Below are 16,101 nucleotides of genomic sequence, written 5' to 3' on the forward strand. Positions count from 1 at the left end.
GATTTGTGTAGCCAACCAGAGGTTGACAAGTTGAGGAATGTTACCAAGACATCTCAGAACCACGCCTTCTTTGATCCGGATGCTCTGATCTGGGGTAAAGGACTATCTATGTGTCACGCGTTTAACTTAACTTTGTCCTTGTTTGAGTGCAAATGGTGATGACCTTGTCATATCAACATGCTGAAACATAAATCACTGTAATCATAACATTCATTTCAAACTTCAATCACTCAAGCACAGGTTAATGAAAGCATTTCATTTATATTATAATTATTATAAGTAGCCATAAACAAATGTTTATTTAATGATTATTTAACTTGTAAGTTTTAAAAGTTCATATTTTAAGAATTCATTCTTTGATTTAGCAACTAATCCGGGCTGCGAATGTGAGAGTCATGGATGTTTGTTTTGTGTATGCAGAAAAAGTTTCAGATGTTTGAGTTCAGCTCATGAAAAATGGGAGCAAAAGCAAAAGTACTGTGTTTATATTTTTGTTTAATGTATTACTATTTAGCAGCTTCCACCTCGAGAGACTTCAGCTGGTAAAGTCGAGGTTTTTCCAGTGCCACCAGGGTATTTCCTGTGCTTCTCTATCAGCTCAGCAGCAGCCAGTCCTGCCACTCTGGCCCATGTCACAAGGTCACGCCCACCCTGGTTTGTGTTGTGACTGTCAAGGCTCTCTGAACCTGTCAGCCCACAATTGACTGACAATGGCCAAAGACCAATAATATGTGTTGGCAACACAATGCATTGTGGGTCTTCTGTAGCCAGTTGGCTTGCCCAATTTTAGGAATGTTAGAGAAAAAGTAAGAGAAAAAAATCATAGCCGACCAGACCAGCTCACTTTAGGTAAATAGATTAGCGGGTTGATGCCCAGTATGCCAGATGGCCAGTCCACTCATCTTATCCCTCACAGTTGAGGTATACCTGTGATGAAAATTAGACGTCTTTTCTTTTAGGTGGGACAACTTGCACAACTTTTAGCTGCCAAATACTTTTTTGCCCCAATGGTTATACATTTGTTTTTACAATTTTACAGTCAGAAAAATTGTGATAATATAAATGTAAAAAATTTACTCAAGGGGTGCGCGTCCCACTAATTGAGAATCTCTGCCTTAAGTCTGGTTTATGCTTCTCCGTCAGCTCCGCAAGGGACAGACATACACGGATTGACGGAAGCGTTTTGCTCTCATACTTCTCCGTCTCCTGGAGAGTGTTGCAAAGCAATTCCCCACCAGGACAGCAGAGGGCGTAGCGCTGTTCTGTGGTATCCTGTCATGTATCGGTCCAAGATCGTGTGTTTATATTATGTTTTTTGTGTATATAAGAGACTTTTAACACGGACATATTTGTCTCTCATTCTTCTCCATCTCTTCATGCGCTCCCCGTCTCTAAACCCACGTTTCCTGTCATTTCCGTCCACAAATAAAATGCTTGCTGCGCATCTTTTCACTCCTCCAGTCACGGGAGTATTAAACATTAATATTTTTAGTTTTTTCGCGAGGTATTCTTCAAGCTTCTCCGTGTCTGCCGCTAGTTATCCTCGGCTCTCTTTGCAATGGCGGCGCTGTAAACAACAGCGGCGTCCTGACCAATCACAAGCTTGCGTAATCCGTCTCGTTCAACGGATGTTTAAAAAAGTGGGCTCGACTCCGTACGTACTTGCGTGCCTGCCGGAGCCCTACGCAAGGACGGATAATGGTGTTGCGTGTCCCCGCACTGACGCAGACGGAGAAGCATAAATCAGGCACAAGGAACTCCGGCTATGAGGACATGTGTGCCCTAATAAGCCACAAGTTTTCTGTTGTACCAAACTATGTTGTTAGAAACACACAAAATATATCCATTTATTTATAAATCTATAATATTTAAACAATATTTTACTTTCTTTGACATTGAATGTGCTACTACTAGTTTACCCGTTTAATTATAGATTCACTAGGATAAATACAATAAAGTTTATCTCTCACCAAATAGAATATTTACTAAGAACTCACAATGTAACCACGGAAACACTACTTGGTATTTATGTTGTGTGTGTGTGTGTGTGTGTGTGTGTGTGTGTGTGTGTGTGTGTGTGTGTGTGTGTGTGTGTGTTAGGGCTGCATGATATTAGGAAAACCTGCGATATTCGATAACAGTACTTAATATTGCAATATCGATATTACTCACAATAAATGAACAAATACTAAAGTATGCAGTGTTGATGTCGTCTGGCGTGTGACATCTGCTCTGGGCTCAAAGCAAACAAAAACTAATGCATGAATTCCATTACAACATAACATTTTTATTTCAATAATATGCAGCTGCACCTGCTACTGTATTAGCAGCAAAACAACAAACTGCATGCATGCAGTTTCTCAGTGACTTTAAAACATCACCTCCACCATAAAGCTTTTTCTGATGCTCCAAATACAGAAAAACATCCCTTACCAGGGTTTTTAGAATAAATTAAAAAAAAGAAAATCAGAAAATAAGTTTAAATGTTAAATAATAGTTAACATCACTTAAATGCAACAGCAAATTCTCTCATTGCTACTGAGCATTTTCTCCACTTATGTGGTTATGATATAAGGCTGTTGCTGCTATTGGGAAGTGAACTGTGCTGGGCCAAACTAGCAGAAAATTGAGATTTTTTCAGGGAAAGAGAAAAACAATTGTCTACCTTTCAGAAGAGGAACTGGCAAAAAAAAAAACTACATGAAAAATATGTGAAAACGTTTGGTTTTAACCCCAAATTGAACAAGTTTACCTAGATCTTTAAAAGGCGGCTCAGATGATGAAACTGCAACTATGATTCTGATAACAAGCTAACAAATTGAACTAGCTCCTCTAAGATAACCGGCTAGCAGAGCTAGCAAATCAACTATCCTGATTAACAAGGTTATAAATGAAAAATCACTTTGATGTGTGGGGGAACTTTTCCAGGCCCTCTTTAGCAGGGTGGGACTGGGAGGAGAGTGCTGTAGCCTTTTAGCTGGAAGCTAACCGGAGCCTAGGGCTAACGTCACCACCCGGTGGAACACTAGTGACATGGAGGTAGGTGGGTTGGTTCACCGGCACGTGTCGGAGTCAGCCCGGTAAAAATGGACACCGAGCGGACTCACGTTCACGTTTGAAAGCAGCGCTGATTCCAGAAGCATCAGCACAAAGTGTGTTTGTTAATCTGAGCCAGCATGACGAACAAGGGAACGGCGCCGCTAACTCAGTTCGGGTGTTGCTTTCCTGGGTCTACGCAGGGGGCGGGCGTGTTACGTGAACGGGACCATCTGATTGGCCGCATATCAGAAGGGCTACATTTGATTGGTCAAATAATAGTTCCGCGTAAAAAACAGAGCTGTTTACAAAAAGTTGATGGATGACACGGATGGAAATGTTGAACCAAACGTTTATCGCCGTTTTTGACGTGCTTTGCGATGGGCCTATCGCACGTCCTGTTATCCCGATGACGATAATTTTCGATATATTGTGCAGCCCTAACTGACACTAATAATTATCTTTTAAGAACCACAAAGTTTTGTTGACCTGTGTTCCTTTTAAGGCTTGCAGATCACTTTGAGAAACATTTTGTCTCTTTTCCTACCTGTTCCAACCATTTCTCTCTTTTGTTTGTTTAACCCTCCGACTGACCCCACCAGGAAAGTTGACCATTGAGCAGGGTTCATGGTTTATCCTTTGACGACCATGTGGCAGGGGTGAGGTGGTGCTCACTCCTCCCCCCTGCCACATGGACCTCAAGGGGTAAACCATCAACCCTGCTCAATGGTCAACTTTCCTGGTTGACCTGGGTTAAAGTGGCCAGATGCTAATGGTTGTTAATTGCTCCAAAAAGTGGAACTTTGTGGGAGCACCTTCACCAATGTTTAATAAAATGCTGTTTCCTTAGTGTGAAGATAGAGAGGAATAATGCACTTAATCCTTACTTTAGGAAAATGTAATAAATCCTTATTGCATTGAGTGTAGTAATACAGAAAAGTCTAAAGTCATTACATCTTATGTGAGTAAATCTGCAGCTCCTCTCTCCCAATATCTTTCAGACTGCAGCAAATAAACCTCCATCAGAACCAGCTCACAAGTTTACCATCTGGTCTCCTTCACCTGATCGACCTTCAGAGACTTTGTGCTTCTAAGAACCAACTCACCGTTCTGTTTGACATCTCATCTAGTATGTTCAGGTTTTGTCACGTTACACCTGCATTCACATGTATCGATGAATACATGTTAATCCACCGTAGGCTTGAAGTCTGAGTTGAGCTAATACTGGGCTGTGCACTGAAACAAAACCTAATTAACAGTTCATTGAGATTTGTTTATTATTCCTATTAGTTAAACGTTTTCTGACTGGTTTTGTCAGCTGTCTGCCAAGAACAACGGGGGCTTTGAAAAGACAAGCAGACACATACACACATTGAAAGAAATCCAAATGAACTAGATGAAGTACTTTGTGCTAATGCCAGGAGAAGGAGTCTCATGGAGCCCCCGTCCAAGGAACACTTAGGCCCAGGGCACTCAGAAGACAGATGCGCTGCATCACGCCTGCTCCATCATTTTAAGAAGAAGCCATTATAGTTACCGTAAATCCTCTAACATTGACCTGTATTCAGTTAACTGCCGGGTGTCATATTTTGGCCGGTGTCGGAGTCGGCAGAGGTGAATAATGGCCGGTTTTTTATTGTGGCCGGGTGGAATGTGGTAACAAGCAAGTACGGGGGGCGGTTGTGTCATCGTCTCACTTTTGATTTGCCAGTGATAGACCGCGAGGGTAACTTTAACCGTGCGGAGACGAAGAGGAGGCGAAAATTTGATATCAAGTTCAAAGAGAACGTGCTGATTATGCTGCAGAACACTCTGGGGAGCAGTAGCAGGGGTTGTATGAACTAGTTACTAGTCGACTTCACCGCTCTATAGTGACTTTTTATGCCTGTCATCGACTAGTCGCTGTCACGTGATAATGACCGGCAAGATGCAGTCCACGGAAAAGACAGCAGCCTGCTGTCAGCAGGTGACAAGCTCCAGACATCTGCATCCTGAGCACGGCCACAGTAACATTATCAAATTAGGTGTCGCCACCTCAAAAACTAATTTAACACGCGATCTTTCATGTCGGCTCATTCCCTTTTATGTTTTCTGTCTTTTATTCTTTTATTTGTGCCTGATGCATTTCGCTGCTGTGGATCAGGGCGCATCACCTGTTTTGTCCTCGGTGATGCACCTAACTGATGTGGCCGGCGAGCACCCCGCTGTTTTTACGGTCGGTAGATCTTTTAGAACTGCAGTTCAAAGGTAACTCATAAGGTGAATATATATGAACCCAGGTAGCAGTTTCTCTTTAGGATTGAGAGGAGATGCAGGAAGATAATAAACAGGCAGGACAGAAAAATAGTCAAATAAAAACAAGTTAGTTTTTGTACCTGGTGGTTGCAACAGACACCATTGAAGGTAATCAGAAGTGAGGAAAAGAAAATGAAATAATTATTTTAATGTTTAGAGCAGCAGGAACTCTGAGAGGCTGCAGGCGCATCAGTGAGTTTGCGGCCGCTGCGCAGGGGAAGGGGGAGAGGGCTGAAGCAGAAACTACCGTTGTTAAAAGAAATGTGTTTAACTTTGAAAATGTGGGCGCAATATTAATTGTCAAAAACTCCAGCGGACCATTAGTACATTTTGCTCAAATAGAAATAGAGGCCTGCTTCTAATTCTGGCCCTCCTTCCAATAAAGGCCCGGGGCTTGATGAGCTTGAGTAAAATACAGGCCCGGGCCTGTATTAGAGGATTTACGGTACTGAGAGTGGCTACACGGGGAGTGCAGTGCCATGTCCCAGACACGCCGGTCCGTGCCGAGGCACTGAAGATCGGTGCCGGTTTTATTTCAAGCGCAACTGTTTACAAGATTGTGGAGTGCTTTACAGCAGACATTATGAAGCGGAATGGCTTTACGGCACAAACCCAGCCACAGTATTGATGACTTTAAAGTACTATTGATCATAAAGTATTCTAATAAATAGCATACTTACAAATTTTTTAAGAATTAGAGTCTCACAAAACACTACAGCAAGTCTGATCACGTAAAAACAAAAGTCACTTTCCGCTTCCTGTTCAAGTCCCACGTGATTTTGTGACTATTACACAATTTTCCAAGAAGCACTCAGCGTTGCGGTGCTTCCCGTGTGACCATCTGACTTCCCAAAACCTCGGCTCGTCTGTGTTCTGTGTGCCCCAGGCTTAACTACTTTTTAACAAATGTTCCAACAGTTGATTTATTCTCACCAAGCTGCTTGACAATATCCCTGTAGCCATTTCCAGCCTTGTGGAGGTACAATTTAGTCTCTTGTGTCTTTTGACAGCACTTAGGTCATGCCCACGGTAGTAGATGGAGTCACTGTAACGGAGTAATGCACCACTTTGCATGCCCAGTAACGGTAACAGCGTTGCAATGATGGAAATGTAATTAGATTACTCTGTTACCTATAATTCAACGCCGTTAGTAACGATCCTGACCAGCATGCTGCAGTGAAGACAACAATACAAGACAATAATAAAAGATAAACCTTGAATTATTCTGCAGTTCTTTAGTTTACACATTACAGACAACAATTCCAACAATTTAGTTTTTATGCATGGAAGTGAACATTGTAAGATGTGGAACACAATAACATTTTTGATCATTCAGATACAGATTGAAACTGATCGATTTGTCCTGCCTTCATCTAATGAAGTTTTGTTTATTTCCTCCTAATCAGCTGTGAACTGGATCGGTCTCCGTAAGCTGGAGGAGCTGGATGTGTCTGATAACTGTCTGAGCAGCCTTCCCATATCTGTTATGCACTGTTTGAAGTCCCTGGGCACTCTGAAGGTGTGCAGGAATAAACTCCGCACGTTCCCAGACCCCTGGGCTTGTCCTCTGGTAAGAAATGAACCAGGATGAAAAAAAAAACAACTCTTCCCTTGATTACATTAAAGTATCTTTCTGTAGTTTTCCCCTTTCAGAAATTCCATAGGATTTTTCAGAAATCTGTAAAAGTGATAGTTTCACCATGTACTGTGATATAATGTAAGGAATACGGCTTTTTTGTTGCTAAGTACACCCCCTACCCCGCAGAGTTCTGTTCAATAGGAAACTGAGTGCCGACCAGAACTAACCAATAGCGTTAGACTACCGCTTACGTGCTTCAAATTTAAGGAATATCTCGGCTGATGCAGAGTCGATGAACTTTTCACGGACAAGTAAGTCTCTAAACTATCGATGTATGAGAACACAACATGACACGAGAATAATACTCGTAAAACAACGTGTTTTAGCTGTTTGTCGGTACAGAAGCACATTTATAAACAGAAACGTGAAGTCACCATCTTAAAAAAAATAAATAAAACGGAAGAAGAAACTATTTGTGTGATATGCTTGTCAGCCACTAGATGGTGCCATCATATAAGAGAAATAATCCAGAAAGAAACTTTGATATACACCGCCTGGCCCAAAATAAGTCTCCACAACAACGGTCACACACTAATATTCCATTGGACTGCCTTTGGTTTTGATTACAACACGCATTCGCTGTGGCGTTGTTTCGATAAACTTCTTCAATGTCACCAGATTTATTTCCATCTATGTTGCATTAATGTTTCACCAAGATCTTGCATTGATGATGGTAGAGTCTGACCGCTGCACAAAGCCTTCTCCAGCACATCCCAAAGATTCTCAATGGGGTTCAGGTCTGGACTCTGTGGTGGCCAATCCATGTGTGAAAATGTCTCGTGGTCCCCGGACCACTCTTTCACTATCTGAGCCTGATGAATCCTGGCACTGCCATGTAGGAATATGCCCGTGCCGTCAGGGAAGATGGAATAACCTGGTCATTCAGGATATTCAGGTAGTCAGCTGACCTCATTCTTGGAGCACATCCTGTTGCTGAACCTAGACCTAGCCAACTGCAGCAAGCCCAGATCATAGCACTGCCCCCACAGGCTTCTACAGTAGGCACTAGGCATGATGGGTGCATTGCTTAATCTGCCTCTCTTCTTACCCTGATGCACCATCACTCTGGGACAGGGTCCATCTGGACTCATCAGACCAGTTTTAATAAAGCGTTGGACAGTTCTTAACCCAGTTTTAGTCATTTCTGCATCTCCTTAGATGTTTTCTCTGCTTGATGTCAACGATCTGACCCTTCTCACACAAACTAACATCTTTTCCACGACCACCAGGTGTGTCCACATGGTTGTTTAGGAAATGAGAAGCAGCTCATTGCACCAGTTGGGTTAAATAACTTGTTGCAGCTGAAAGATCATCACCCATGCGGTGATTATCTAGTAGGAGGCTCCTACCTGTCTGCTTAGTTAAATCCTGCTGGAGACTTTTCTTTGACCGAGAAGTGTAAAACAGTTGACATCACTTTACCAGGGCCAGAACACAATCATCATGTGTTCAAACATCAGTTTTGAAAGCAGCAGTGGCCGGTTGTTATTTTATCACAGCTGTTCTTTCCTTGGGCAAAACACTTCAACTGCCTTGCCTGCTGTAGATGGTCCCATGCAGTAATTGTCCAACTCCTACCTGCTTGCTTAGTTGATTCCAGTTGGCAATTTCTAGGCAGTGTATATACAGAAATATTTAAGGCTTTAACGAAGAAGCTGGTCAAAGCTTAGTTTGATTTATTTTTGTCCAAAGGTACATCCTGATTCTTTTAAGATTAAAGATTCAAAGGTTACTACACAGAGCCGTTTTCTCATTTCACAAGTGATTAAGAGGTTTCTGCAGCACTTGATGTCATCCTAAGAAGGCAATGCAAATATGTAAATCAGGTGGGCTGAAGCAGAGACATGGGAAACATGCAGGTCGGGGGATTGATAAAAGCTGGTGTATTATTCATTTGGTAGGAATGGGCATATGGCCTAAAATCTATACCAATTTTACTCTGTTTATTTATTTCAAAATTACAGTTTTTTTTCATCCTTACATACCAGATGGATTCCAGCAGAACAAATACTTCTACAAAATATTAAAGAGCATTTAACATGCAAAACATATAAAAAATAACCTCTCAGGTAGTTTTCATTTTCTGATTCGTTCTTCAAGCAATGCAACACAAAAAAACCTCCTAAAAATGAATAAAGATGAAGATATTTAAATAAAATGCAAAATGAGAATCATCCCACTTACAGATAGGTACTACAACTGCTGGCTTCCAGGAATGGGAGAAGCAGCCCTGGCCCTGTGCCAACAAAATGTTCATAATATGAGTCATAGGTTGCATTAATGAACAGGCACTCTCCCCAATCATAGTAGAGTTCATTTCATACACATCTTTTGACAGTTTAGGTTTAAGTGATGCAACACACTTTAACACCTGCATTTCAGACACGTTCAAAAGTGAAGATTGGTGCTAAGGACATTGGTTCCTTTGAAATGTATTGTTGATGTGATGAAAAACTGGTAGCAATTACATCTACAGATTCTACAAAGTAGTGATTTAGAGCTTCAGCTGTAGCAGTTGAGTCATCAGTTAGGCTACGTTCACACTGCAGGCCTTGATGCACAATTCCAACTTCAAACTCTCCAGTGTGAACGCTCCGCGGCACCAAAGCGACCCGCATGCGCAGAAGACAAGAAGTTACACTCAGTGGAGTCGAAACCAGGAGCGTTGGAGTTGTGATGTAATACTGATCCTGTGATTAAACTATCAGTGAAAACTTTCACACCTGTTAATTCTTTCGTTTTGGGCTGGAAACTGTTTTAAAAACTGTAAACCATTTTACTCCTTGTTCCCACCGTCTTCCTGAATTATTATTTACCAAAAATGTTCCGGTATTAATTCATTCACAGATAATCCCCCTCTCACGGAGACCCCCCCTCCCTCGCTTCACAGATGTCATGTTCTGTGTCCCTTTGTTCCCCAGCCCCTCGAGTTCCCACTTCAGGTTCTCCTTTTGTGTTTCATAGCACCCTCATGTGTCTCCTGATGTTCTCCATCCCTCTCTAGATTCCCCTTTTGGTGTCTCATAGCGCCCTCATGTGTCCTTTGTCTGCGTCTCATTTATGTGTCTTCTGTTGTAGCCCTTCTGATCATTCCCCTCAGGTCTGGTGTTCATTAAGTCATCCCCAGCCCCTCCAGGTGTAGCTCCAGCCTCTTTGTCCCCAGCTCGGTGTGTGTGTCATTCCCCAGCTCGGTGTTTGTGTGTGGGTGTGTGTGTGTGTATGCGTGTCCTTCCCCAGCTCGGTGTTTGTGTGTGTGTGTTTGCGTGTCCTTCCCCAGCTCAGTGTTTGTGTGTGTGTGTTTGCGTGTCCTTCCCCACCTCAGTGTTTGTGTGTGGGTATGTGTGTGTGTATGCGTGTCCTTCCCCAGCCAGAAAGAACGCACGCTAAAGCTTGGGTCCACTTCACTAAATGTGATGGGTAACTGGGTGATGATGAAACCAGCGACAACAATCTAAGTGAGACATCCTCATCTTAATCTGCTCCGGTAGGTAAATAAAATGTTTTAAGATAACGTTAGCTTGATATGTTAGCTTCCGTTCCGCTAATGGTGCGTTCGCTTTCTCCTCGGAACTCTGAATTTCCGACTAGAAGAACATGAACGCGCTCTAAAGTTTGGCTTCACTTTACTAAATGCGACGGGTGATTGGGTGAAGATGAAACCAGTGACAACGATCTAAGTGTGAGGCATCATCGTTTTAATCTGCTCCAGCAGTTAAATAAACTGTTTAAGATAATGTTAGCTTGATATGTTAGCATCCATTGCCACCGTTGTTATCAGCTAATGGTGCGTTCGCTTTCTCCTCGGAAATTCTAACTTCCCAGTAGGAAAAATCAAATGGCAAAAGGAATGAAGATACACAGTAAATTTAGTTCACAGTAAAGATGTTTGCTTCAGTTTAATTGTCAGGTTATAAAACTAAGAGGAAGATGTTAAAATACAAACAGTTGAATGCTATTTATCGTGATATTTATCAAATATTGTTATAAATTGAGAAAAATATATATTTAATTATAAAAAAGAATTAAAATATTAAACACTCAAAAGTATCGAAAATTGGTACCGTTAAGTACCGGTATTGATTCCTTGGTACCGGAAATTAGTACCGAATCGATTCAAATGTCAAAGGTACCCATCCCTACGGTCGTACTGCGGTTTTTCTATGAACTTCGGTGCCTTGAGGTTCACTAGACTTCCTGACATTCCAGATCACACCGAAGTTCTCCGATCAGGTTTGTAGACATGACAGATTGCATCTGATGCCATTTTATTAGTAATCAACTTTCTAGTTTTATCAGACCAAATTCTTTCAACCGCAGAACTCAGTTTCTTCCAGATACAAAAGTTCTGATCACACATCACCATACATCATCACATTCCACTCACACATATTCATCCATCACACATCGTTTCATAACTTGTCATGCATTATAATTAGTCTAGAAAATAAAGTTTATTTTAATTATATCCTTGACTCTGGCTGAATTAATACAATGTGTGTTTATGATCCCTGAATAAGCAAAGAATGCTAAATTCTTCTGGTTAAACATTCAAAGATCAACCAGGTTGATAATCTATATTTAAATAGAATCATCACACCTTATTGGTCATAATCAAACCCCTCAAAAACACTACGTAACGTTGTTTCATATGGCGAGTCCAGCCAATCTTATCTTGAATCATTAAACACTCCGTGTTATTTCTGACTCATTAAACAATAACTGCTGCTGGAACGGGGCCTCCCGTCAGCTTACCTCAGGGGGCGCTGTCCCCCTCTCTCCCCCAACTCTGTGTCTGCATTAAGCTGGATATATGACTGTTGTTAAAAGTGAATGTGTGTTCATTCTGTCTCTTTATGTCACTCGTATGTAATGCTTGTGTAACTGGAAGACAGGTAAAAATCCTATTCTCCACCGTTAGCACAAAGCTTCTCCTAATCCGGCCTGATCAGCCGCGATTATTGTACAATTCCGGACATTTTTCCAACATTTATACCGGACATTACCTATTTGGTTAATTCCAGACATCAGGTCTCGTTTTACCTACACAGACATGCAAATTTAACATTCCCATCACCGTTAAGCTTACGGTAGCTTTCCAAATCGCATGGAAGAGTGGATCACGACATAACATTCCGTGAAACTCCCGCTATATCGACAATTACGAAGAAGAAGAAGAAAATATCATTTCTATAGCGCCTCTCAAGATAAAAATCATGAGGCGCTTCACAAAAACAAAAAAAAAGTTTAAATATAAAAAAGCATTTAGAAAATGTTTAAAAATATATTTAAAATGAGCAAAAATAAGCAATTGGGATTTAAAAGAAAAAATGTTAAGAAAGAGAGAGAGTGAATAGGAAAGAGGGAAATCGGTGGATCCTGAGGAAGGTGGAATAGGTGGGAAGAGCAGAACAAAGAGAGAGGGGTTGAAGAAGGTCATACAAAAGCCAGCTTGAACAAGTGAGTCTTCAGCTGCTTTTTAAAGGAGACCACTGAGTCCACTGATCTCAGGCTCAGGGGGGGAGAGCTCCAGAGTCTGGGGGCCACAGCAGCAAATGATCTGTCAGAATACGAGAGCCTATGTGAAAGGAATGCCATTTGTCAAAGAGGTTGATTTTATAATATCATTTTGTATAAGGCTAAGGACGCCAACGTGATGGGCAGTGTTAGTTGATCAGTTACCTGCAGTATTAACAGGAGATCACCGCTGCCACTGCATTGAAATTCACTAGTCCACAGTGGGTCAGAACACATCATTAACTCAAAGTTATCACATTTTGTGCCCAAATACTTTTTCCTTACCTTGATGAAATATCTACTATGCAACTATTGCAAGTTACCCTGTTATTCTTTCTTGTAAAGTTTAACCAAACTTTTAAACATTTTTGCCTCTTAAATGCCATGTTTCCTGTTTCCGCAAGCTACGGAACATGCGTGGTGACTTCATTCGCACTGACTGGAATTGATGAGGGGAATTGTTTGCAATAGTGACGAACAATTCATAGGAATTTAAATAATGGAAACCGGTTTTCGATTCCCAACCCAAGTGCTGGTTACAGGTGTTGGGGCCTGGGCCTGATGACTAGTGGTGAAGCCTGGGCCTGGTGGGTGTTGCTGGAGCCCAGTTCGTTGGCCATTAATAATTGCTGGACCGTGGGCTTGGATTAAATCCCCCTTGGGCTTGTTCGTAGTGGTCTCGGTCTCAGCCTCAGCAACATGGCAGGCATCAGCAAATGATGGGCTCTAGACAAAGCCTCAGTCCACATGAAGAAGCTCATGAGAAAATCAAGAGAGCCATTTAGCCATTTTGGCAAAAACTTGCAGTGGATTTGAAAACAGGAACATTGTCTGAAATTATTTCATCAAAGTGCACTAAAATCCTTTAAGAATTATAATTCTTTTGAAATTAGAAAAACAAAGAGCAGACAAACAGTAAATCCGTGCCTCAATAGCCGTTTTTACAAAACAATGCTGTCAATTTGCCGCAACCCCGTGGCGGCATCAGGGAGCCTTTGGTCGTTTATTAGTGGTCAGACTGTGGCGGTAATGTGGCACAATCCTGTCCTTTTTATAAAAGATTAGGCGGTGGTGGCATAAATGGGGAATGGGGCCGGTCCCTGCATCGTTGTTTTTTTAAACAAGCTGCTCCTAAAGGTGTGTGTCCCCATCAGTCTCTGTGCAGCCCCTGATGATCTGAGCTTCAGCTCTAACAGAGAGACGCTCATGGAATTCTGCGGCGCTCCAGTTTGCCCTCTCAGCTGATTTTGTTCAAAAAGCAAAACTTATTGCCCGTGTTTACTTTTATTTTCAATATACACTCACCTAAAAGTTTATTAGGAACACCTGTTCAACTACTCCTTGATGCAATTATCTAATCAACCAATCACATGGCAGTTGCTTCAATGCATTTGGGGTGTGGTCCTGGTCAAGACAATCTCCTGAACTCCAAACTGAAGGTCAGGATGGGAAAGCAAGGTGATTTAAGCCATTTTGAGCGTGGCATGGTTGTTGGTGCCAGACGGGTCTGTGTATTTCACAATCTGCTCAGTTACTGGGATTTTCACCCACAACCATTTCTAGGGTTTACAAAGAATCCCTTGAAGACAGGGTGATAAGCTCGGTCATCAGGGAGGGGCTCGGAGTAGATCCGCTGCTCCTCCACATCGAGAAGAGCCAGTTGAGGTGGCGTGGTCATCTGGTTTGGATGCCTCCTGGACGCCTCACTGGTGAGGTTTTCTGGGCCAACCAGTAGGAGACTCAAAGGAAGACCCAGCACACGCTGGAGAGACTGTTTCTCAGCTGGCCAGGGAATGCCTTGTGATCCTCTCCAGAGGAGCTGGCTCCAAAAGTCTCAAAAACATTAAAGTTTGTGGTTGCATCTTTGCAAAATGTGTCAAAATTTAAGAGGTGTGACTAGTTCTTGCAATACATTGTATGCATGCCCTTGTAAGTGGTCTACCATCCTGCACTGTTAGACCTCTTCAGACGATTTCCGACCACCCCAGCAGGCCAGGCAGGTGAAATGTATTGCCCACAATGAATGACACAGAGAGGGTTCAAACTAGCAGCCCACCAATTGCAAGGGAAACTCTTAATCCCCCTGTTGAATGGAATGGTTCTCATCTAATTTAATCTTTTCCAGTTTTAAAATCGACATGTTAAAAAAATAACGGACATGGATATAATGTTAGTTTGAGATCAAAAAGGAGATCCAAAAATAAATCAGCATTGGCAAAAAGAGTTAAAAGACCCTTATATGGCTCGTGTAAGTTAACTATGATAAATAAATTGACCGGATTTTGTTCTAATTAAAAGGAAATTATTTTAGCTCATACTGTCTTTCTTACTGTTTAGTTTTATGAATAGATCAGCCAAGAAGAATCACTGTGCCTCATTTGAATGTTGGATTATGAATAGATAATAAGTGTTATCATAGAGTCACTTATCTATATTGTCTGTCTTTTCTACAGAAATGCTGCAAAGCTTCTTCTAATCTTCTTGAGAACCTCCCTGATGCCATTTCTATGTCCTGGAGGACTCAACTGCAAGAAGTGGACTTCTCTGAAAACAGCCTGGAGGAGCTGCCATCATATATCTTTGAATTAGAGGTACAAACATTATTTATTATTAGAGGTACAAATTGTTAAAGATGTCCTCCAAGAAAGTTTACCTTGCTGTTGTTTAATATTGGTAGCTTGCGGTGTCACATTGGTGTCGTTAAGAGTAAAATAAGTAAATGGTAAATGGTCTGTATTTGATATAGCGCCTTCTAGAGTCATGGGAACCCCCCAAGGCGCTTTACAACATAATCAGTCACTCACACATTCACACACTGGTGGGGATGAGCTACGATGTAGCCACAGCTACACACTGACAGAGGCGATAAAAGTAACTTTTATTTATGTAGCACTTATCACAGAGAATCACTAAGTGGTTCACATAGAGAAAAACAGGAAAAAATAAACAGTCATGAAATCATAATAATTTTAAACAAAACAAAGTCATTAAACTTATAAAGTATAAAACAAATAAAATATTCAACACACAGTCTATCCGCTGCGTGCGACGACAGTGTGCTTCCTGCTGCTGGTTCAGGAAGCAGCGCAGGCTCAGTTGAAGTATTAATGATGTCCTCGTTTTTATAAACATGGCATTTTGTGGGCACAGCGCCGGAGTTTCAGCCAGGGTGCAGCCTCACGGTAAAGCCTATGGGAGGGAAACACTGAATATAACTAAGTAGAACTTCAAGCAGTTATAAATGGGTTCCAAGCCAACCAGGCCAACTTCCCCACACCTTTCTTCGCTGTTCTACAACTGGCGCTGCTCCTCTTGCACGTTCTCGTGCCTGCGTCCCGTCAGCTCACAATCTCACTTCATGCAGAATGATGAAACTAATATAAAGGAAAAAATATTTTGTGGCAATAAAATAGCACTTTTTGGGTATACCAGCACCACTTAGTTGACAAATTTATTGACAACATCTGAATGCCAAAAGGGTGCGTATTTTCTCATGTCCATCCATGTCCTATCTCTGAAACATTTAGTGTTGAGTAGATTGAGTAATTTTAGTGTAAACATGGAAAAAAAAAATCTAATTCATAAAAAGTCCATAACTTCTCATAATTAACAATCTA

General features: G+C 41.6%; 1 protein-coding gene across 3 annotated transcripts in view; it reads left to right on the forward strand.

Annotated features, from left to right (window-relative positions):
- lrrk1 (leucine-rich repeat kinase 1) overlaps window positions 1-16,101 on the forward strand; it is a 303,358-nt gene that overhangs the window by 87,557 nt on the left and 199,700 nt on the right. For all 3 annotated transcript variants that reach the window (XM_054734368.2, XM_070554620.1, XM_054734367.2), the window contains exons 8-10: window positions 4,038-4,165; window positions 6,738-6,901; window positions 14,938-15,075. In XM_054734368.2, the coding sequence (XP_054590343.2) occupies window positions 4,038-4,165; window positions 6,738-6,901; window positions 14,938-15,075 (430 nt within the window). The remainder of the gene's footprint in view (window positions 1-4,037; window positions 4,166-6,737; window positions 6,902-14,937; window positions 15,076-16,101) is intronic.

Source organism: Nothobranchius furzeri, chromosome 9 (assembly GCF_043380555.1).
Source record: "Nothobranchius furzeri strain GRZ-AD chromosome 9, NfurGRZ-RIMD1, whole genome shotgun sequence".
Taxonomy (NCBI): Eukaryota; Metazoa; Chordata; class Actinopteri; order Cyprinodontiformes; family Nothobranchiidae; genus Nothobranchius; species Nothobranchius furzeri.